Genomic DNA, 25,002 nt, shown 5'->3' with positions numbered 1-25,002 from the left:
AAAAGAGTGTGTTTATTTCCGTTCAAAAGAATTTTAGGAGGCCGATTAAGAACAGAAAGTACTTGACAGCATACCTTTTCAGGAAGAAAGTTATGGATTTCTTTAAATATCAGTGCTGTACGGCCTGGCATGGTTGCATTCTACTTATTTTGCTGCTTTTCTTGCAACAGATGCTCATACATATTCATTCTCAAACAATCTGCAATGTGCTCATCAGCTTGAAAGTTTTTTTTTTTTTTTCCTCTAAACTCCAATTAAAGTGATCGTTTGCAAGAAAAGACATTTCTCCTTGTTCATGGATAAGGTCTGAAAAATTAGATATCTACTCCCACAAGTGTTGCACAGAAAGTAAATTATCTTGGCCATATTACCCTGTATGCTTGTCACTATAACTGAGACAATAATTCAATGGAGGGCTTTGTTGTTTTCTGTCTGGAATACATGTGCCTCATGCTAACCATACACTGGCAGTGTGGTAAATTTTGTCAAAGACTAAAAGCAGTAAAAGATCAAGCAGACATGCACAATAAATGGAAACAGACTTACTTTGCTGATTTATTGGGAAAAACAATTTAGATAGTATAATTTTTGTTATAATGTAAACGGCACCCATGTGTATTGATGTGTAGTTTAGGTGCCATGTTTCTTTAATTATAATTATTTTCTCTAATCTCCTCTGTGAGAATTTTCCATTGTATTCCCACCTGAGGGGTTGTGATTGTCTTCTGCTTAGTACTCTAATCACAGAAGGGAGACAAATGTACATGTTAAATTGGAAAGCTAGCTCAACTAGTAGCAAAGTTGAGTGATGGCACAACTTTGTTACCTATGTATCAGTTTTTTAATATATATTTGATTGTAAGCTCTTCTGGGCAGGGTCCTCTCCTCCTCCTGTGTCATTGTTTGTATCTGTCTGTCATTTGTAACCCTATTTAATGTATAGCGCTGCATAATATGTTGGCTATATAAAAATATTGTTTATTATCAGTAATATATGTACTCACAGTATAATATTGGAACACATTTATTTATAACTATGATTTAGGTTTGGAAACCCTAACTGAGGCACCCAGTTGCTAGTCTGTCATAATGATCCATTACTTTAGTGTTTGCTGAGTCATTGCGATGGAACAAATAAGACATCCCTTATTTACCTGCTGCATGCTGGTTTCAGGTCAATGATTTTCAATGCAAAGAAAGTCCTTTCTAGAGTTTCTAGAGTTGAACAATTCACCTCCTATACATGAGTTTACCTTGCACATTATATTCATCTATAGCACTTGCAACAACATTTTTTAATGTAGTAATTGCTTTATCTATGATATTTACATGTATTTTACGAATTAGGTAGTATTGCTTTTTTTAAAGCTAAACCTCAGGCAAGCAGCTGATTATATTATGAATACAGTTGAAGTGAACCTATATAATTTTATAAAACAAAAAATTGTAATTTTATGCAGCCATTTTTGGGATGCATTCATCATACTTTATAGTCTGGTCTTTTGACCTCCGTTTTTTTAGCTACATTTACCTGTTCAGATTGGTTGTATTCATTTTCCAACCTTTTGAAGTCAGCAAGCTCTCTCTGGTTGTCAGCACGGTGCATAACTGCAATATTAATGATTTTTATCTGGACTTTGTTAGCTTTTGAAAACAATACTAAAACATATTGCTAATATAGCTTTGGGTTTCATAAATCTAGTTATTTTATTAATCCCCACTGACGTTCATTTTTGTGGGCGAACCGGTCAGAGGATTACACAACTATCGATGTAACATCAGTGTTCTCCCCAGCCCCTTTTAGTCGGGCGCACCACCCGGCACTTTTCAGTAACCACCCGGCTGTTTTTGGGTAGTTACTGATGAGTTGGGTCACAATACAGGGGCTGCCACCCACCTAAAATGTCTTCCCACCCAGCTTAAAATAATTTCTGGGTTGAGCACTGAACATGTACACGGCATAGATTGTTGGATCTATTTATGATATATTTGTATCACACTGTGTGAGTCTATTCACAGCTTTGAATTCTGATACTCTGTTTCCTCTGCTTTAATTCTATGTTCTTAACATGTGAGAAGTCAAATGTGTAAGAGAGATTGCCTAAATTCTGCTGCTTGAATTTTTCATTTGCTTTAATAGATTTATAATCTGCATGCCATGTTCTTCTAACATTGCACATTAGTTGCAGACTCAGAAAACAAGGTACAACCTTTCCTGGACATACATTTTACAATACACATTCTACTAGCTCACTTAGGGGACTAATTCAGTTTCATGTTGTAATAAAATGTATAATGCTCAGAGCAACTTGATTTTATAAGTACAACCTTCAATGTAAGTATTTATTTGGCTTTGCAACCCTTACAACTATAGGATGTGTGGTCCAATGTTACTGGAGAGGATTTCAGAATAACTTTTATAGCATCAAATTAAGAGTCTAAATAGCAGGTAGTTGATATCAGAAAACACAACCAAGCTGAATTACTATTTGTAATGAAGGATGACATAGACTTTGTTTTTATAAGACCTTCACACGATTTCGTAACTTTATATCTGTTGAATGGAGATATGAGTTGTACTATTAAAAAACAATACTTTTGTTACAGTTTTGATACATCACTGTAAATGTTTTATCTTTTTTACCTTACAATCTTTTATGCATTTGTGTTGCTTTTTTCCCCCTCTTAAGAGGAACCTTATAATGCTAAACCTCAATATTATGTTAAGACAATGTCTTGTTGAATTTGTTTAATAGAATGTTGTAAAACAGTTTGTGTACCTAAAACTAACCTGTGCTCATGCAGGATAAAGCAAAAGGTTCAAGTAACTACGCCCCCCCCCACCATTTGCATCTTTTCTCCACTTCCCTGCCACTTCATTCATCCTTTGAGAGGTAATAGCTGGTAATAATAGACATGGAGAGGAAGCGTGTAATTTACTTCCCTTGTGCCCAGAGAGACACTCCGATTCGTGAATGGAAGGACAGGGCAGTGAAGTAAACAGATATGCTGCTGGGGAACGGGGATTCCTGTTTATTATATATCCAGTTTTTATATAGCATACATATATAGTATTTATAAAGCACTGTCATATTATGCAGTGCTGTACAGCATCCATAGTCCTGTCACTAGCTGTCCCTCAAAGGAGCTCACAATCTAATGTTCTTACCATAGTCATATGTCTTTAATACAGTCTAAGGTCAATTTGTGAGGGAAGCCAATTAACCTAACTGCATGTTTTGGAATTTTGGAGGAAACGTACCCGGAGGAAACCTACACAAACACACGGAGAACCTGCACACTCCATGCAGATATTGTCCTGGCTGACATCCTAACCTGGGACCTAGCGTTACAAAGGCCAGAGTGCTAACCACTGAGCCACTAGGCTGCCAATATGTGTAAGCAAATAAAAATACACTGGTATATAGTCAATAAAATACTGAAGATTGATAAAGAATGTTTCCATCCTATCTCCATAATTCATAAGATTAATGAAATTAAGTTAGGGAGCTTTTAAAATTAGTTGGAACTATTGCTTGACAAAGTGAATACCAATCTTTGGAACACTACCCCCAAAACCTATACATTTATTGAGATGACGATTTGCCTTTTTGGGAACCTTCTTTCTAAAACTGCCTTCCTTTTCTTCCTAACCCTGACCTAATACAATTTTATTTCTTTATTTCACATGTGTACTATCCGTATCATCACACAACATAAAATAAGATTCCTAATTCAATGATAATAAGAAGAAAATAACTATAATGACACGTTTTCTAAAAGCTTTTTATTTTATATGAAGTTCATAGAATGAAACTTCATGGCTACTTGATCCAGGTTACTAATGTTTACAGGGTTCTTGTTAGGCCTTCTGAGCTTTTCCATCTTTTACTTGGGACACATCTGTAAATGTCACATTAAGGCCATAACTCCGCTTTGTCCTCTATATCTTTGGATATGTCTTCTTGGATATGTCTTTTTTCCTCCCCCTTTTCACTGCCCCAAAAAATAAAAGAAAACAAAAAATTTTATTAAAACATCAGTGGGGAATTTTTAAGCCTTTTTATTCTTTTTCTATTTTTGCCATCTGTGTCGCGTTGGTGGGATTCTAGGATTTTAGATTATTCTTTCTTTTCTTGTCCTGTGGACACCACAGAAATTTTAGGAAAATTCTACAAAGTGAGTGAACCCCGCCCCCCCCCCAAAAAAAAATAAAAAATAAAAAAGTTTTCACTTAGAACAAGTGTCCCCATTGGAAGTCGCCCTTTATTACTGAGCTGAATAAAGATGCATTTATGCCCTTTTTTGCAAATATATAATATATCCACTAGGACAAAAAGGATCATGAATCTTTCCAAAGCAATATCTAGTAATATTATACATTTAATGTTTTTTATGTTACATATTGATGAGTTATATTTCATTTTTATGCTTTTCCTGAGGTAGCTACATATGGCCAAATCTGTAGAAGTTCATTGTTATTCCCATTGGACCATTTTGTTTGAATTGCTCATTAATCTACATATTTATTGGTGGTTAATTTACTAAAAAGTGCATGATAACTATACGCATTGTTTTCAATGGATTTTATTGCATTTTAGGATAAAGTAATGATTTTATATACATTTTTTTGACATGAATTTGACAATTCTATGTTCTATTAAAGTCCCCGTCACTTTTGGATATTTATTAGCTTTGATAGCTAGTAATAGTTAGGTTCAGCTAAACTTATACTACAAGGTTAAAATGGTTTCACAGCATTTACAGTATGGCAAAAAAAAAATGTGAAATTAAAAATATGATGGCTTTCCATCATATTCGCATTCTATTATATCTTTTAATATCAGCATTTAGACTAGGAGAAAAGGGGTCAATTTCTCCATCAAGCTTTTCTTACACAGTGATGTGAACACAACACATGGAACTTTTGGATTGGAGGAAAAAGTGCAGAGATTACTTCATCAGTTACTGTTTTTTTATCCAATCGCAGTAATGATCAAGCTTTATTGTGTTGCCTGTAATTGAGACAAGTAAATGATCCATACATTGTATAGTGCTTGTAGTGGTGTCTGAATTAGAAAATCCATTACAATACAAATTTTAGGGCAGGTAAGTACACCCTTTTCAGCTGTGTGTTTAACAGATTGCTTACACATAAGCGCTGAAGCAGTTGGGTATCATTAGCATTGAAAACAATGAAGATCAATAGTAAAGGTGGTTAGAACAAGAGAGTCAAATCTAATTGATTCAGATCAGTCAAGAAATCCAACCAGATGGCTTTTATCTTTATTATTACTGCCTCCATATATGATCTGCGCTTTTTAGCCTATTCAGGTGCTGGACTATGACAGCTGTCATCAGCATGTAGGACAGTGCTTTCGTTCCAGGTAGCATTGTCCAGTGCTGGACAATAACAGATGTCATTGTCTGATGGCTGGATTAACTAAGCTCTACTATATTCATCAACGGCAGGTATATTAACACTGTCATATATCACATGAGAACTTGGATTGCTCAAGTTCTGAAATTCTGAGTTCGGGAGGCCAGATTAGCTCCGATCCAAGCTGGAATTGACTTTGATCAGAACTTCTATCTTGCCAACAGGTTGTTTTAACCTAGCACAATGTTGTTGCACTTTTAATAGCTGTGTAGCATAGGGGATCCCTCCAGTGTGTTACACTATAAAGGCCTCACTTTTAGATTATCTTTTTCTTTTTATTTGATGATTGTTTAGTCTATGTGAGTGCAAAAGAAAGGTAGCATTGTCCAACAGGGAATCCAAAGTTTAGTCAAATAGTGACCTCTGTGATAAAAATGTTGCAAAGTAATTTTGAAAGCACAGCAGTGTTGCCTCCATTGCACTGTTGAGTTGCTTTTGGGGTCCCTGTAAGAAAAATTTCAATCCAGCATATAAAAATGTTGTGTGCATTGCCATGTCGTGTTCCTGCAATGCACAATTTGTAACGAAACCTAAAGTTGGAAACTTCCAGAATCCCCATGTCATAAGGAAATTTAGGTGAAAAATGTTTGGGTGTTTACGCAGTATTCCACTCTGTATTTTTGCTGTTTTTATACATTGACTACAAAGTCCATCTTTATTTCATAGTATATCTGGCAAGATATTTAAAGCTGAGCTGTTGTTATTGCTACATTTTACAAGTGTCATATCAATTGTCATTGTTGTCATACCACCTGTGGTATATTGAGACAATTTAAACTGAAGGTATGATGCAAAGCAAACTTTACTAAAACCTCATATCCATTGATCCAGGTATAGTGGCAGCTGAATTTTTTTATGCAGATTCCAGTTTTACTTAAGTCTTATGTATTTAGCTGTCTACATCCCTGGATCTTTTATTTTCATTGGAGATAACCACTAAGTCTATAAAAAATAATGCAAATGATTAAATAAATCCTCATGTTATAAAATTTTCTTAAGGAAAATAAATTTATACCATCCCCCCCCCCCCCCAGTAGCCAAACCTTTGCATTGCAGCCCCACAAAGCACCTTTTGCTCACATTCTTTTGGGAGGTCATTAAATTGCATTTGACATGGCTGTTGTGAGAAGAAAAGAAGCTGATCAGTGTAGAATATAATTACCCTTCAGAGGCTTTTTTGCAAATCCCCTGGCATCAGAACTCTTGCAAGAAAACCTGTTGCTGCTAACAAATGTGTACATAAAATTCTACTTGCAGATTATTTTTTACTCAATATTACTTGTTTTTAATTGATATTCTCATTTAAATGCAACATTCTTGAAGCTAAAAAAGGGTGACATTATATGTTAAGAAAAATGGCTGATACCTATTTTAGTTAAATAATTTAAATTTAACAATTTCTTCTTAAAGGAAAACTGGTGTCTTTTCAGTGTTGGGTATGCACTATTGGGTATGGGTATTGCAGGTGGAAGTCGTTAGCACAAAATTATATATATATATATATATTATATATATAATCATATTGCTATGTGTAACTTTCAAACATATGTGCATGGGAGTGGCCATATTTTTTGTTACATGTATGCAGGCTTTGCCCATTAACTCTGCTTTGCTGATTCTCTTTTCTCATTGCAAGTCTTGTTAGTCTTTGATCATGTGTAATTCACAGGGTGCTCCTGATAGGCAGAAACCATGTGATTTCTTTGCTTAGGCTTTAGGTCATATGAGGGATCCTGAGTTAATAACCCAGCAGTCTTCAAACTCGTCTGAAATGTAAATTTTGTTAAATGTCTTTTTTTAAAGGGGTTTTCTCAGGAACAATTTAACTTTCATTCCAGGGTCATTTAAGCTCACCCTACCCATAAGTAACTGTAGATACTAAAAGTAGTACTACCATCAAATATCAACTTTATTTGCTTTTCATTTGTTACCAGCATTGTGATTTCAGCATCATCACAATTAGTGACACAAATTGTAGAAATATATGTAGTTTTTCTTTACAGTAAAACGGACTGATAAAGGTAGAAACAAAGTGATTTTATTATTTTTGTTTGGTCTTCTAAATGCATAGTAACAGTTTTTGCAGGAGAGAAAAACAAAGCTGTGTGCACTGCCCGACACTATAAAGTAACCACTCGGCTGTTTTATCGGTGGTTACTTAAGAGTTGGGTCACCATACGGGGGCTGCCACTCGGCTTTAAAAAATTTCTGGGATGAACACTACATTGATTGTCCTAAAAAATAGACATAAAAATAAAATGCTTTACAAAGATAAAGTTTTAAGAAAACCATAGATGGTCACAGATTTTATATATTGGTCAATATATATGTGTACATTTGCACAGAATGGATTCTTCATTGTAATGCCCATACTCTATATTGGGTAGTGCTGTTTGTCATGCTTCTGGTTTTAGACATAGGGAGTTATTGTGCATTATGACTGGATCCATAGACCTTCAGGTAAATGTTTCATTATAAGCTATCAATTTGTAATATGCTACAGGTTAGATGATATCTTTATAAAGTACAATAATAGGTAATCTGGCTGCTGCCTCTCAATGTTTTTAATGTTTGTTTTTTCACAATTTATTTACCTCAAACTTTTTCTAAAACCTATAAAGATAAAGTTAGGTTCATAAATATTTGAACATAGACAACTTTTTTCTAAATTTGGTTCTATACATTACCACAATAAATTTTAAATGAGACAACTCAGATGCAATTGAAATGCAGACTTTCAGACTTTACTGCAGCGGCTTTCAATTGCTGTTTTTTGTGGGCCTTTCTGTCCGAAGTTTAGTCTTCAACAAGTGAAATGCATGCTCAATTGGGTTCAGATCAGGTGACTGACTTGGCCATTCAAGAATATTCCACTTCTTTGGTTTAACAAACTCCTGGGTTGCTTTGGCTGTATGTTTTGGGTCATTGTCCATCTGTATTATGAAACCCCTCCCAATCAATGTGACTGCATTTAGCTGGATTTGAGCAGACAGTATGTCTCTGAACACCTCAGAATTCATTCGGCTGCTTCTGTCCTGTGTCACATCATGGATAAACACTAGTGTCCCAGTGCCACTGGCAGCCATGCACGCCCAAGCCATCACACTGCCTCCGCCATGTTTTACAGATGATGTGCTATGCTTTGGATCATGAGCTGTTCCACACCTTCTCCATACTTTTTTTTTTCTTGTCATCCTTCTGTTAAAGGTTGATCTTGGTTTCATCTGTGCAAAGAATGTTATTCCAGAACTGTGCTGGCTTTTTTAGATGTTTTTGAGTAAAGTCCAATCTAGCTTTTCTATTCTTGAGGCTTATGAGTGTCTTGCACCTTGCATTGCACCCTCTGTATTTACTTTCATGCAGTCTTCTCTTTATGGTAGACTCGGATATCGATACGCCTACTTCCTGGATAGTGTTTTTCACTTGGTTGGCTGTTGTGAAGGGGTTTTCTCTTCACCATGGAAATGATTCTGCGTTCATCCACCATTGTTGCCTTTCATGGACGTCCAGGTCTTTTGGCATTGCCAAATTCACCAGTGCTTTGTTTCTTTCTCATGATGTACTAAACTGTAGATTTTGCCACTCCCAATATTGTAGCAATTTCTTGGATGGGTTTTTTCTGTTTTTGCAGCTTAAGGATGGCTTGTTTCACCTGCATGGAGAGCTCCTTTGACCGCATGTTGTCAACTCCAGGCCTTGTATCTGTTTAATTGATAATGACATAACAAAGAAATTGCCCACACCAGCCCAGAAATAGCCTTTGAGTCAATTGTCCAATTACTTTTAAACCCCTGAAATAAATTGATTGTGTAAAAAAAAAATAAACGGTATTAGTTCCTCACATTTTTATGCAATCTTTTTGTTCAACCCACTGAATTAAAGCTGAAAGTCTGCAGTTCACTGCTTCTGAGTTGTTTCATTTAAAATAATTGTGGTAATGTACAGAACTAAAATTAGACAAAGTTTTCTTTGTCCAGATATTTATGGACCTAACTGTATATACCCACCAGCCACCCTATTTGAGTACACCTTGCTAATCCCCCCGATATTGACACACGTCAAATCTCGCCCAATAATCGGCTCAGGGCCTATATCGGGCATAAATCTGGTGTGTGTACAGCCGGCGTCATAATCGTCCATGGATCAGTCCCGGCGGATCAACGGATGATGAACGACTAGCGGTCCTAATGCAAGGGAATGGGCGGAGCGGGCAGCAGGGTGCCGCTCCATCACTCCTCCCCTTTCTATAGAGCAGTACTGTGCTGTATGTACAGCACTCGTTCATGCATCGTGCAGTTCTTATTGTTGGAAAGGATTGTGAAAGATCCTTTCCAACGACAAGAATTGTGTACGCGGCTTTAGAATACAGTGAAATCATTGTCATGTTCAAGAAATTATTTTGAGATGATTTGAACTTTGTGACATGACATGTTGATGGGTACACTGTGGTCATAAAGGGATAGACAGGATCAGAAACAATACTTAAAATCTCTTCTAGTACAAAATGAGCACAGCCTGCCTAAGTGTGCCAAGAAAATATCCCTCACACTATTATGCCATCAGCCTGAACTGTTAATGGGAAAGCAAAATGAATCCATGTTTTCTTGTTTAATACCAAATTCCTAACCTACCATCTGAAATCAAGATTTGGACCAGGCAATATGTTTATAATTTCCTCTTGTCTAATTTTGCTGAGCCTGTGCAAATTGTATCCCCAGAAGCCTGTCCTTATCTGACAGGAGTGGCACCCGGTGTGGTCTCCTGTTGCTGTAGCCCTTCCGCTTCAAGTTTGGCATGTTGTGCATTCAGAGATGCTTGGTTCCAACTTCAGCAGGTCATCCTGACAACATCTACATGCCTAAATGCGTTGCTGCCATGTTATCTGTTAATTAGATGTATGTTAACAAGTAGTTATTGCTAATGAAGTGGCCATTAAGTATACATTTAATTATACATTGGTTTATAAGATCCCCTTAAATATAGACCACTTAACCTCATTCAATCCTCCCTTTTTTACCAGTTAAATTCTTCAGAATTAGTAAATCATTGCTATTGCAGTGCTCAACCCAGACATTTTTTTTTAAGCCGGGTGGGAAGAAATTGTAGGTGGGTGGCAGCCCCTGTATTGTGACCAAAAACCTTTAGTAACCACCCAAAAACAGCCGGGTGGGTGCTGAAAAGTGCCGGGTGGTGCACCCAGCTAAAAGGGCCTGGGGAGAACCCTACTATTGCCATAACACTTTTTACTACAATGTGTGCAAATCAAGTCACTTTAGAATGTCTTTATCAAATGATTTTATATGTCTGTATATTTACTGCAGGTACACCTTTTTGCCCACTTTTAGTTAGTATTCATCTAATTAAAACTCCTAGCTCCATACACACTGACTAATTAACACATTCCTTGTCATTGGTATCCAAGGATAATTAGCACCTTTTGTGCTACTAGTACTAATAGGTCAATTAACTATAACATTGGTACAGGTGGTATGGTCTAATTAAGTTATTCATTTCTATTTTGGCAGAGGACTTGAGAATACTTATTGAGTTCTATAAACCAGTAATATAATTAACCCTTGCAGTTTCACATCCATTATTTATGTTGCTAGGTGTATGGCAAACGGACCTGTTCCATAAAGTATGTCTAACATGGAAAGTCAGTAATGCAGAATCTGATCTCTGGACCTCCATAAACTAAGTATGGTAGTTTAGTGGTCCTGACTTCCACCACTGAAATACAACATTCACCCCCCACATACTCTATAGGGTTTATTTACTAAGGGCGTTTAGGGTGTTCAGAAATCTGAATTATAACTGCAAAGGGTTAATTCACTTATTTTAGAAAATTTGGTAAATATTTACTTTTAACCAAGAAACCCACACAGAAAAAAATCTTTTGCCTTGTACATTATAGAAAGGCTAAAGTGTTGTAAAGCTGCACCCCATTTACTGAATGAAGTGAATTATGCCTTACAAAGTAGTAATGCACTTTGCAAAGCCCCTAGTTTTAGTTTATTCCACAATCTGCATGCATGACTTTGAAAGAACTGAAAATTATAAACTTAGGCTGAATGAACTAATATAAATGGTTTATTATGGAAATACCTGTGCAGAACTGTTAGGTTTTAGGTAATAACTGTACCTTGCCTAATATTTTATCAGTATGCCAATCTGACCTGTTACCTTTATCTTTTCTGTGCCAAGGAAAGTGAGCTGCTTATTTTCATTACAGTTTGCTAATTTTTTATGTGAACTATCTTACCAGATCAGGATATGAAAACATTCTTGCTAAAGATACTGCAAATTGATGTAGAAGAATGTGTCACACATACAGGTTTGTCATGCTTAAGAGATTCTTTAGATGAGGTTATCAATGTTTCCTGTAGTTTTTTCCTGTGTATAAAGAAGTGTCCCTGAACATTGCTGAAAGCTGAACTGTTAACTGGTTTACCTATGTAGAAGATGTGTAAAGCTAGATCTGTGCATTCAAGAATAATTTAACATTTTATGGAGGTAAAAAATGTAGGTTGCAAATTGTTAACCACATATAGAATACAACGGAAAAGATGGCAATAACAAAACATTAGTAATAGGATGAATGGAAGAGGGTTGGATTTTGATACTGTGAAAGGGGACAGTGGGGAACAGTGGACTCTAAAATGTAAATGGTTACAAATAATTAGTAGGGCTCCTTGATATTCACTATGGGACTGTTTAAGTATTTAATAAATGCATAACTAGATCAATTGTGAGTCTAAACTGTTTCAATAGTGTGAACACCTAAAGAACAACACAAGGAAGCAGACATTTTTTTCAGTTGTTAAGGAAAAAAAAAACAGAAAATTTTAACCATACAACAAATCTGCTAACTCTCTCTTGTCCTCTGTATGTCACTGTAAACAGCTCAGAGTCTTTTAAAACAGAATAAAACCAAGCATCACTTTGTTCCCTCGAGATGTGAATTTATACTATATTTTGCTTTGAATATAAAAAGTATATGATCTGCAGCAGTTAAAAGAACACATCTTTTAGATGCTGGAATTCACAAAACTCCCCTGTTATTTCCCTAGGGAGAATACATGACCTATTTGTATAGTGAATATTGAGCTTTTTGGATAAATCTTCAGTTTTCCCTTTTAGCATTTAACCCTAACTTAACATTGATAAGGGATTTGATGTTATCTTCCCCAATCTAATGCATTTGTGTATTCAAAGTAGTATTTTATTTATAGGGATTCCTCATTCTTTTATAAAGATAATTAAGCAAAACCTAATTACTTTTTATTAAGTTCTAATAAGTCATTGTGTTTTAGATACATATGGACATTAAAAGTTAATGCTAACATGGTAAAAAAAAATTAAACCTGTTTAGCAAAAGGATAAAAATACAGACTTTGAGAGTGTCTTAGAATATGAGCAGAACACTGTGATTCACATGTCCTAAGAGAGCAGTGGCGTTTGACAGATAAGTGAGATAAGTGTATTATTAGAATGGTTAAAAATGACCGTCTGCACAGTTCACATTTTTCCTTTTCCCTCGGCGTGAAAAAAAAACAGCTCTAAGGTGGCAATTTATATTTCAGCCTTAAAGCATTCATAAATACGGTGGGTCACGGTCACCTAACATGAAGAAATTTATTGCGGTTCTATAGATGTGTTTTTTTTTTTTTTTACATTTCTGTATGGAAACCGTTTATACAAGTTAAAATCTGTTCGCTGTCATCCTTTGCCATTAGCCAAGTACATTACAGCCCTCACACAAGGAGGCTGATTTAATAAAGGACCCAAAGACGTTCTCACAAACATTCACTTTTTGTTTATCAAATGATATAAATAGCAAAGCCTTGTTTACCTATCATATCTGCCCAGGATTCGACAATTTATTAAATATTTATACAATTTATTGAACATTCTCTTTAGTTAATCAGCCTTTCTTTGCATCATGGAGAATGATAGCCAATATGCATTGAATTAACCTGATACACATTCTGATGCATCATCCAAGTGGTTTACCCTGCTGTTGCAGGACTGGTGCAGGTACATCTCCTTTTGGCTTATTAAGCTTTAGGCACTGGATAAGTAAAATGTTCTGTTTCAGAAGTTAGTATAATAATAGCAATTGGTATATTGTGAAGAGGTTAAAAAGGGTTTCCCCTTCTACCATCACATACTCCTTTTTCCCTCTCCAACATCATTCTGTTCAGCAAAATAAAAAAAAATCTTTTGGGGGAGTGACCATAGCTCTGGAGGTCCAAGTTCACCTTGGACTCTGTAATCTTCTCCCTCCTTTTCCTTTGCTTTCCAATATTCAGCAATCTTGATTGGTCAGACCAGGATGACATAACTCCCCTTTTGTTACATGGGAGTTCATTCCCTTTCTGCAATAGGGACTTGTCTGATGCCAAAGGGACTTTACAGCCTCCAACGATGAAGAAAGTTGAGAGCTGCAGAGTTGCTACGGGGAGGACAAGTGTGTCTTGGTTATTAAGGGTTAGGATATATCTTAAGTATTGGTGTATAGATGGTGGTTAAGTTGGGGAGCTGTAAAATGCTTGCATACACAAGAGGTGTATGAAAAATCTTTTTAGTTTTGATTATAACAGGAAAGGGTTTAATTACTTATTCTCTGGGTAGGCTCACCCATATGGGGGTCCCATAACTATTGTTCCTGGTACATAAGGTGATGGTGATTCCAAAGCTTTACGTTGTCTCAGGATTAAAAGGTGATGGATAACCTGTTCTGGTAAGTGTTTTTGATATAACACAAAGACAACAAACTGACATTTCCTAATATATCCAAAACTAAAAACTGTAATGCTTTAAGGACATAGTAAGAAAACGCTAATAGAATTAAAAAAAGCCTTCCAACTGATTAATGGTATACTAGATCCCAAGCCCTACTTTACAGATGCAATGATCTCCAACTGATGATGGCTTAAAAGCTCTGAACAACTCTATGCAGTTTGAAATAAATGGCTCTATTACATTGATGGTCAGATTAAAAATGATAGGGGACCTTATATGCAGGGCCCTCAACACTTTTAGTGGGCCGCAAAATAGCAGCATATTGTCATGTGTTGAAGTACCTTCAAATTGAATGGGCTATAACATAATATTTCACCTGGATTTCTGCAAAGTACTTCAATGCATACTTAAGAGAAAAAGTCATCAGTAATGTCACAATAAAAACCACCAGCAATGTCTAAAATGTAAATGACCACAATAATAACCCTACATTGTTGTTAGTTACCCCAACTATAGCCCTGATAAGTACAGCAATAACCCCCAGGGCTTTTAGCCCCTCACTCCCCCAGCATTAGTCTCTTACCTGACGTCAGTGCTCTTGCTCTGCAACTCCCCCATTTACATAGGATAGTCAGTTTTCTGTCCGTTTAGCTGGCAGACCCTGCATCGTAGAGAATGTTTTAATGCGCTTTACACTGATGCAATTTGCAGACCCAGTCCATGTCATAACAGTCCGCCTACATCAAGAGCTGATGGACAATGTATTGGGCACCAGCACGCTATAATACTGCACTATATATTCGAACTATAGATTATTGACCAGCAGATTTATTATATATATATATATATATTATACACACATACACAGAACAAGGCAATCTATATACTAGAACAAGGCAAGTACAAGTATTGTTTAGGAAATGAATGAACACCTTAACATGAATCTTTGTGCCGTTTTGAAAGAACACAACAAATAATATGTGCTGTACCTTAAAGTGGAACTAAAAATCCACTTGAAAATATGTCATCAGGTGGGGCTTTATTGCAGAAGGACCAAGGTGATGATCATTCTGCAATAAGTTATTTTTTTTGCCTGGTTGTCAAATCAGTTGTTAAAGTTTGCCGAACTTGTTGGTTGCCAAGATACCTGGCAATCCCGGCATCCCCTGTGAATACTGGGACTAAATAAACTCCCATGTGCCTGCTTGGGAGCTACATCATCTCGGCCTGGCCAATCAAGATGGCCAAGGATTGGAAGAAAAAGTGACGGCCCCGGGGTTTAGTTCCACCTTACAGCTGTAAATTTTCTAGGATAGTTTTAGGTGGGATAATTCCAGAATAAGCTTCCAGTGTTTGTTATTATTGGACTAATATTTTACACTTGTGAGTGAACCCTAGTGAATGTTGTGAGCTCCTATTATGCAATTAAGAGAAGGGTAAATGGATCTGCGGAGTACTTGTATTAAAAATGGAATAGTGTCGTATATTATTTTTTGTCGTCATATGTGTAGCTTACAGGGCATCAGGGCTTCCAGCAGCAGCACTTGGCCAACTGCACATTAGTAATACATTACCATGCAAAATAAAAGGTCTGTCTGCCAGTTCAATCCAGATGTCATCACATTTAGTGGTTTGTTCTTGGTGTACTGATGTTACTGTGTACAGACAGTACCTTTTAGTCATTCTTTTAGTTGCTTTGCAAATAGTAGTAGTGTTTAGCAGGTATGCTGGAAGATGGGTAAGTATTTTCTTATTTCTGTATGTTGCACTGTCAAACGTGGCTGTAGTTATGTTGCTGCTCTTCGAAAATTGTCCAGCTATGCAAATATGTATGAAATGTTTGATGTGTGTTTGCGTGATGCCATTAGTGACCCCTCTTCCATACAACTCTGGCACTTTTAGATGCGGCTGAAAAACAATCTAGATGAAGTTACTGCAGCAGGAACATGCCAAGACCATGCCATCGAGGCTCACAGAAACTGGATGCAGCATGGAGGTGACATGTTCATTTTGAGGAAAGGGTTGGAAGGATGTGGAATGGGGAGTAAGTGTTTATTGCATAATTGGTAATTTTTGTAAATCCAATCCACTAGAAAAGGGATAATATCCATAAAACATAGAATGTATTTAATCATCATCTGTCTCAAAACAAACAAAGTCAGCATATGACGCTAAATGAGACTGTTAAATAATTGAAAGCAACCTGTTGGGGTTGGATCACTGGTAGTCGAAACCCCCTTTAGACTGCAGTTACTGCCTTCTTTTGTAGGCCTTTTCAAGAACAGGATGTGTCTTTATGTAGTAGTTGATTATGCAGACACAATAGAGATTGAGTCATTTATATAATAAATGTAAATATTAGAATTAATGTCTGAGTTAAAATGTATTGTTGCTGTCCCTGTTCATAATACGTTCAATAAAATCAGTAAAAAAACACAAAAACACATTTTTAACGTAAATAGTTTTTAGAAAAAAGTGTAAGGTATATCTAAAAAACGAAAATGTAATTTATTGCAGCATACCAGTCCTTAGATGTGATGGCTACATTATTTTACTTTTTAGGCCTTTTCCTTTTATTTTTACCTGAAAATACACCTCCTGTGCTTTAAAAGCTTTAAAATGTGCTCCCCCCCCCCCCCCAATGTACTTGAGGGAAGCCATGGTTGTCACACAGGCTTGACTTCAGACATGTGTACTTTTTGTTTATATTAAACCATAGTGAATTGATTAAAAAATGTACACAATGTTGGGCTTTTTTCTTCTTAGGAAGTGACAAGGACACATTATTTCTTGCAAGATCAGTAGGTATGCTGTGCTTGTTGTTAGTCTGAAAAATGAAAATATATTTCAGCCAGCATATCTAAAGACTGGTACCCTGGCATAAAATATGTTTTGTTTTTAGTATGTTAACATAGTAACATGTTTTCTTTAGGATACAAGGTGATCAAGGTGAGATAAATCTGTCAAACAAACCAAGATTCTCCATATCATATTTAATAATAAATCAGCCAACAAAAGCAGCCTATAATAAAACATCAGCAAATGCTATCAACTGTTCTGACGTCCATATTGATGCAAGATGAAGTCATCTGCTAGTAATGGAATATTGTATTTTGCACAACAATTTTATTGTCTGTACTATGTTTTAAATAAAAACGAATATTGCATACTTTATCAGAATACAGAGATTCTATAAAAGAAAGAAGAGCAGAGCATTAACATGTAACAAATAATACCCTACATAGGCACATTGTATAGATAATTATTCGTGTTACTAGATTTGGACTGAATTTAACCATACCACCATAACTCTCCCTATTTATTTAACTAAATTAACAGTCTTGTCTATATATATATATATATATATATATATATATATATATATATATATATATATATATATATATATATATGTATACGTAAATTCCCAAAACAATAGCACTATAAAACGTATATAAACATTTAGTCAATGTCTCTTCCCATTAACATTTAAATATAAGCTGTGCGATTATAACAAAGATAATATACACGCTTGTATGTGTAGTGTATGTCTGTTCCAGAACAGAAAAATTAAAAAAAAAAAAAAAAAAAGTATTATTGGAACCAGAGTGTAAAGAATGGCAGGGGTCAGGCATTAGCTATTGCTCCCTTAGAGGGGTGATAATGGACCTAATGAATAGGCATTTACTTAATGCTGACATGACCCTGCATCTACATATATATCTAACCATAATATAATCATATCTGTTATGGAATAGATTGTTCATAAATCCTACATTTTTACATATAAAAATATACTAGCACCTACTGGTCACAAAATTTCTTTGTTTTGTTTTTTGTGGTGTTTTTTTATTTTATTTTTTTTTTTTTTAATACATCTTTTCAACTGATGTAATCAGGCATTTTATCGCCTTCTTTTTTTGTTCCTTGACCACACAGAAAGGAAATGATGGTATCAATATCCCAAGATGCATCTGAAAAGCCCCTGCACCTTATAATTTGCTCACTAAATTTTTGGACATTAACCCTTTGCCTTTTAGGAAACCCTTCTATTTCTAAAATGTACCATCTATATTATAAAAAGTTCTTTAAAGTAGTTAATTTCTTGATTTTTTTATTGTGATTCTTCTGAAATATTAGTTTACCAGTTTTTGGAGTACTTTTTCCATCAAGTACACTCCATAATTATTTCACTTCAGCTATCTATTTATAATATTTGGCACCATACACTCATGCAAATTAAATGTCTAATCATTCAACATTTGTCTGATAAAGATCATGGAGTGATATTATATTTAATCTGAAAAGGAAAACGGTATTTATTTATAATTTTATTTTTATTTTTGTGATCGGATAGAAAGTGAGTTTCCATGGTAATGGTTTAAACGATTGAAAGAAGTTAAATTAAAATGTAAAAAAATAAATATTTGGAACATTTCCATACAACTATGATTTAAAAGGAGATTTATTAAAGGTACACTTCAGTCAGATTTGGAGAAGCGCACTTTCCCTAATGCTGGAACACCTACTGCAGGCAAGAAACCCTCCTACTGTGGAAGTTTACAGAGACTTTAAAATATACTGTGTGATTGTTGAATGTAATGGATAGCATCAGTATCTCGCTGCATTTTAATATCTAATAGTTTTGTTAAAAATGTCTTTCACTTTACTACACAAAAATTACATATAAATGTGAAGATATTTTTTTTTTAGTTTTTCAGGGTTGTGGAGGATGCAGTTCTTGAATATGTGTAGTGGGGATTTCAGTAGAAACAAATATTTTGACTCCAAATAAAGTTTACATTATTCAAATTTTGTCTGTTTAAACTTTGTTTACTGAATTTTTGTAATAATAAAGCTACAATATTATAGACTTAGCTATAGGTTTCATACCCTATTGTTTCTAGATTATGGTTCTGAGTAGTAGCCTCATTCATGTTGGCAGTGACCGACTTCTAAATGGGTATTACACCGACTTCCTAGCAAGTAGATCTTTGTATTTATTGAGCCATACCAAGGACGTTAAGGCCTTTACCTCTTACTACCTGATTAGGCTGCAACATGAAGAGGAAGAACTTGTTAACCTCATGGTCAGATGATGTGACTGCGTGGCAAATGTATATTGCAAGTCTTTTAATTTATACAGCAACACTATAATTCGAACTATTTTTTTTTTGTCTTAAAGACCTACTTAGCATCCATACCTACATGCCTCTATCTCATAGCTAACATAGACATCACATTATGGGTAACCACTCTATTTCCCGATTGTTGGTGGGGACAAAAGCTTCCAGTAATAGTCAGGTTTGACAGCTAGCAGTCTTGCAAAGTTTTTGGAGTGCTGCAACCTTGACCTATTCTTCCTGGAAGTTACCATTTTGTGTGTGTTTGATGTCTACCAAAGAAATATATGAGGCTGCATGTAAAAACTTTTTTCTGTTTTCCGTATTATATTTCAGAAAGGAAAATTAAACTGAATTTTATATAAGCTAGTGCACTTAGTTGCATCAAGTATCCTTCTCCACAGTATGCTGATTGCTGCGCACTGAATGGATGTTATTATAGGTATACATTAGTGTGAAAAACAATGCCTGCAATAATTTACATTTTCTCAGGCACTAAAAGTATATAATGAAATGTATGTTTGATACTTTTCAACAAAACCTGGAAGACTATGAATTTTTGACACTTTTCAACAAAACCTGGAAGTCTATGAATTTACCATGATAATCTGTTTAATAATGTTCAGGGGTCCGCAGTTTGACAGATATCTTCAGTATCTGTGGCCTTTTTTTCACTTGGAAGATTTTCACATTTTAGGTGTGTACAGGGCCATGTAGAAGGTCTTCATTACATTTGTTAGTGGATCTCACTTTAGCCATCCTTGTCCCAGCATCAAATGTCACATTTGTTAAACCTAAATGTGATTCATTTGAACTGGCAGCACATTTGCCATTTGATCTGACTGTAGTTTGTGATGTAGTTTATCGATTGCTGCTGTGCGGTAAAGCTGCTGTTTTTTCATTGTAATTAAAATCCAATAGCAGAAGTGATAGAATGTGAGAGCTTTGTTCTCTAGCTTGTTCTTTTTTTCTGTAGATGCAGGGTCATGTCAGCATTAAGTAAATGCCTATTCATTAGGTCCATTATCACCCCTCTAAGGGAGCAATAGCTAATGCCTGACCCCTGCCATTCTTTACACTCTGGTTCCAATGATACTTTTTATTTTTTTTTATTTTTATTTTTTTAATTTTTCTGTTCTGGAACAGACATACACTACACATACAAGTGTGTATAATATCTTTGTTAAAATCGCAGAGCTTGTATTTAAATGTTAATGGGAAGAGACATTGACTAAATGTTTATATACGTTTTATAGTGCTATTGTTTTGGGAATTTACGTATATCATGTGATTTTTTTTTTTTTTGTTTGTTTGTTTCCTATCCTCTTGGTTAGGTTATTTAAATACAGTAGTCAATGTTGGAAAAACATTACTAGTTGGCTTCCTATACATAGATCACTTTCATAAAATCCAGAATTCACATTTTTTTTTTTTTTTTATAGAATTTTTCACAAACAAAAAAATGTATTCATTATTTAGAAATTTTACTATGTGTTCAGGCATTTACCGTTATTCAAATAAATGTTTTACGTGCATCTCCATGACTTTACTTTGAAGGTAGGCACTGTTTTTTCAGCTAGAGCTTACAGTCATACATTCAAGAAGCTGTTCTCTGGGCAACACAACAGATTTTTACTGCCAACTTAGGGAAAAAAAATTTTGCATTTAGTTAAATCCCTGTGCTGAGAATACTCTGGAAATAGATGAGAGATTTACCTCCCACATTTTCCTTATTAATAAAGTATCAACATAATTAAACTATTACCTTTTCAAGTATTTATTCTGCGCTTCAGCAGTATTTGCATTTCATGCTTGTAACATGGAATGCATTTGTGGAAATGTCTGGGGAGCACTTCACAAGGCGTTCTCTGCTGTGTATTCATCCAGCCTGGAACATACAAATCCTTGACAACTAACTGGCTTATTGTTGTACCTTTTTATGTCTTTATATAGATTATGGCAAAAATTGGTTGCTGGAATCTAGTTTTGATGTCAGTTGGGATACTCGGTTCAGGCTTTATAAACCTTTTCAAATGATCCTAGGACCATTCAGAAGTCCTAAAGTGGCTTTTTAAGCAATATGTGTAAAGGCGCTATAGCAAGCCTTAAGATGTGTTGCAGATTAATGAACTGGACCCATTGCCTTTATCATATCTCGATAACTGGGACCAAAAATAACATTTATAATAAGGTTTACATTGCCATTATTGTTTTGATAAAGAGAGTCAATAATCATATGATTACTGAAAATATTGAGAAAAACACATGAGTTATCAACGCCTATTGAATTGATGCCTTACTTTGTTATAATATTGGGGCAAGTCTCTGACATTACTATGCTCATGGAACTGGGATATTGGCTCTAATTTATAATTTAACGCAGATGCCTAAAGGTTTACTTCCTTTAATATAAGTATATATTATAGAATACAGTAAGACTAACTTCAGACTTGCCGCTGGGTCAGCTGCTGTTCCAACCACTCTGATTCAACTGAACAGGAACCACTTTGTGCAGATAGTTGCAGGTGAATGCATTTGCAGTGGATTGTGGTTACTAAATGCATCATGTTGAGTGGCCAGCCACTACCATTGACTTGATTGCAACCACTTTCAGCCATAGCTCACAGCTGCTTGAAAGCCAATAAAAGTGTTTGCTGTTGGATGACTGAGAAAGATCAGTTTCCTGAAAAACACTGAACTAGAGCTCCAACTGCATGATGGCAAAGTCAAACCACACTGTATTGAGGAGGGTTGGCTGGGAGCAGCTACCAGCTTAGATTTACAACCATAAGTCTGAAAGGGTACAAAGTTTTTTTGCCTTTTGGCAGTCCTGCATAAAAGGAACCAAAAAACTGATTCACAAACTACTACCATACCGAAGAAGAACATCTCCTCCTTTTAGGTGCCAAATTTCTACCAAAGACAGTCATAAAGCAAATATTGGTAATGGTGTAGTCTCTTTGGGTTAAAACGAAAAACAATTATAGTTTCCCTTTTAAAAGAAAAAAGAAAGACATTGTGATCCCTTAGTTTTACCATACATTGCTATGTTTAACCATGGACTTTTCTGTTTGCAGGGGTGACTTTAAGCACGAAGCAACATTCACACTTTATTTGGCAGAGGCAGTGGACATGTGACCATGTGATGATCACATAAAACAAAAAGCCATTGAATGGTGCTCATGTATGAGCTGTCTGGAGGAACCCATTTAAAACCTGACTGTATTTACAAGTGTTATGCAGTATTTCCAGGCCCTGCCTAACAGTTTGAGGACTGTCATATTCCAGTCAAGTATGGCAAGCCCCGTTTAGGGCTGGTATACTGGTGTGGTAACGTTAGAACACTTTACATGTTTTGTATGTGTTAGAATTGTATTGCCACTTACTTTTATTCTTGCCATCTGCCTGTATCTTGCATGGTGTTAAATGAAGCTTCAAGAGACATGACGAATGCCATCATATCTGTTGTCTGTGTCATCTTTGTAAAGAAGGCTTTGAGTAGAGTTCTGAGTGGAAGATTGCACGCGTTGTCCAGAAGAGCAGACAAGGCTTTCAGGAAAGCAAAATATATCAAAAAATAAGGGCGCTCTTTGCTTTTTTTGAACTCTTTGGAAGAACTTTTAGTGCCTTTCTACCTCCTATTGCCTTACCATACAGTTCTAAGCAATGCCTACTTTTTACGTCTGTACACTTAAGAGCTTGTAAATCACTGCTGATTTGGTTATTTATGTTTGTATTCATATTAAGTTAGCTGATGTCCCTATATCTTTATTTGATTTTATGCCCAATGCCTTTTGACAGCAAGTACCTGTATTAGGTTCTGGAGTACATCCAGTGATTTTCAAAGTTCATATTGTAATCACTTTTCAATCCTGAAATGTTTTTGATTTGTGAAGGCTGAAATGTGAAGTCTGAACAATGGGCTGTGAGCTTTTTATCTAGCAGATAAAAATGTAATGTTGTTGTTATTCACACACTCATACACAAAATATCATCTGTCCCAAAAGCATGATGGCTTTTACAAGCCACAGAGCAACCAGGTCAATCTAATCACTTTATTCTGAATGCCCAGGGCTGAAAAATGTTTATTGATTCAAAAGTAATTACAATACATTTTCTAAGTACTTGCCAAGTGTTTGTGTGCCCCATTGTTTTGGTATCAAGCTTGTGTTTTGGTTGCAAGGCTGCTATAGTTTAGTGACATATTTAATAGTTAGATCCTTTGTAAGTATATGTTTAGAGTCAGCGTGATATTCTCTTTGTCAGCAGCAGGTCTATTCGATACTCATTGCTTGTTGTGAACGTTTTAATTTGATGTGATTTCTTAGAGAAAAATGAAAACCTTTCTTTTATAGCGTCAGCGACTGTTGGAGTGTGATAAAAGCTGAACACCTAGCTGGCCTATACACATTAGGTGCAAGTATGCTTTTAAGCATGCCAAATCTGTCTGAACTGCAGTCCTTCAGTTTATCTTAAAGCGTACCTAAGCTCAGAAATTTCACTTTTCATAAAAGGGTAGACAACCCTTTTATGTAAGGTAAAAATTCTGTTTAAGTTTTTTTTTAAGTGCAACCCTAGACGATTGAGAATGAATGGGAATGCAAAGCCTCCTGGGATACCTACATCACACATCCGGGAAGGTTCTTGGGTGCTCCTTCCACGCATGCCAGAGCATCTCGGGCATTCGCAGAAGAGAGCCTTTTCGTGAAAACAGAAAAATTTGCTGATCCCACATGTGCAGTGAGATTGGCAAGTTTTTTTCCCCGAACTGCGTCACCCGATCTGCGCGCATGTGTGAGATCGGTTAAATTTTTCTGCGCATCCCCAAGGAGCACCCAGGATACGTGACGTAGGTATACCTTAAGAGTACCTAAACTCAGAAATTTCCCTTTACATAAAAGGGTAGACAACCCTTTTATGTAAAGGTAAAAATTATTATTATTTTTTAAGTTTAATGTAGCTCAGAATAGGGAAAAAAGTTTGCCACAAGTGTTTAGGAACATCTTCTCATCCAGGGTTCCCTAAAAGATTTCTATGGGTTTCCTTGGAACCTAGCCATTTCATTCTCTCTGATAAGTGATCACTGACTATGAAATTAAGCAGCATTCCTCCCACTGACTACAAATATAAGGGGTCCTTCTCCTACTGAATACTAGTTTCTGCTCTGGCCGCCACCAGTGGAAGGAGACCAATGAAACGGGGTTCTTATTCATTGATCATCAGTTTATGGGGGGACCTCTCTCACTAACTACCAATGTTAAGAGATCCCTCTCCAACCATCACCAATGTAAGTGTGGTCCTTCTACTGACCACCAGTTAAAGGAGACCCTTTTTTCTCTGACCACCAATATAAGGATTTTTCTTCTTTCCTGACCCACCAATGTAAATGGTCACCTCTATTGCTGTCCACCAATGTAGGGGTCCTTCCCTGACCACCACCAAAGTAAATGTGTCATTAATCCACAGATCTCCTCCTAACACTGAAAAGGGGGCTCCTCACACTGACTGACATGTTTTGACAACCCAAACAATTTGGAGCTTCTATCACCTACAAGGCAATAGTCACCATAACCAGTAGTTCAGGTGAATTTTCCCAGAGGAGGCAAATACATCCGTTAACAACTAATAGAGGTCCCTATACTACCACATTCTATCCAAAGTTAAAAAAAAGTTTTATAAAAAAAATACTTTCAA

The 25,002-nt window shown here is 35.8% G+C and overlaps 1 protein-coding gene across 3 annotated transcripts in view; it reads left to right on the top strand.

The window, feature by feature from the left end:
• RFX3 (regulatory factor X3) overlaps positions 1-25,002 on the top strand; it is a 140,302-nt gene that overhangs the window by 26,594 nt on the left and 88,706 nt on the right. For 2 of the 3 annotated variants that reach the window (XM_072404211.1, XM_072404212.1), the window contains one exon: positions 16,088-16,181. The exons of the other annotated variant lie outside the window; for it this stretch is intronic. In XM_072404211.1, coding sequence (XP_072260312.1) covers positions 16,088-16,181 — 94 coding nt within the window. The remainder of the gene's footprint in view (positions 1-16,087; positions 16,182-25,002) is intronic. 3 annotated transcript variants of the gene reach the window in all.

Source organism: Pyxicephalus adspersus, chromosome 3, assembly GCF_032062135.1.
Source record: "Pyxicephalus adspersus chromosome 3, UCB_Pads_2.0, whole genome shotgun sequence".
NCBI lineage: Eukaryota > Metazoa > Chordata > Amphibia > Anura > Pyxicephalidae > Pyxicephalus > Pyxicephalus adspersus.
The sequence above is the reverse complement of the archived record's forward strand: the minus strand, read 5'-3'. Positions and strand labels throughout refer to the sequence as shown.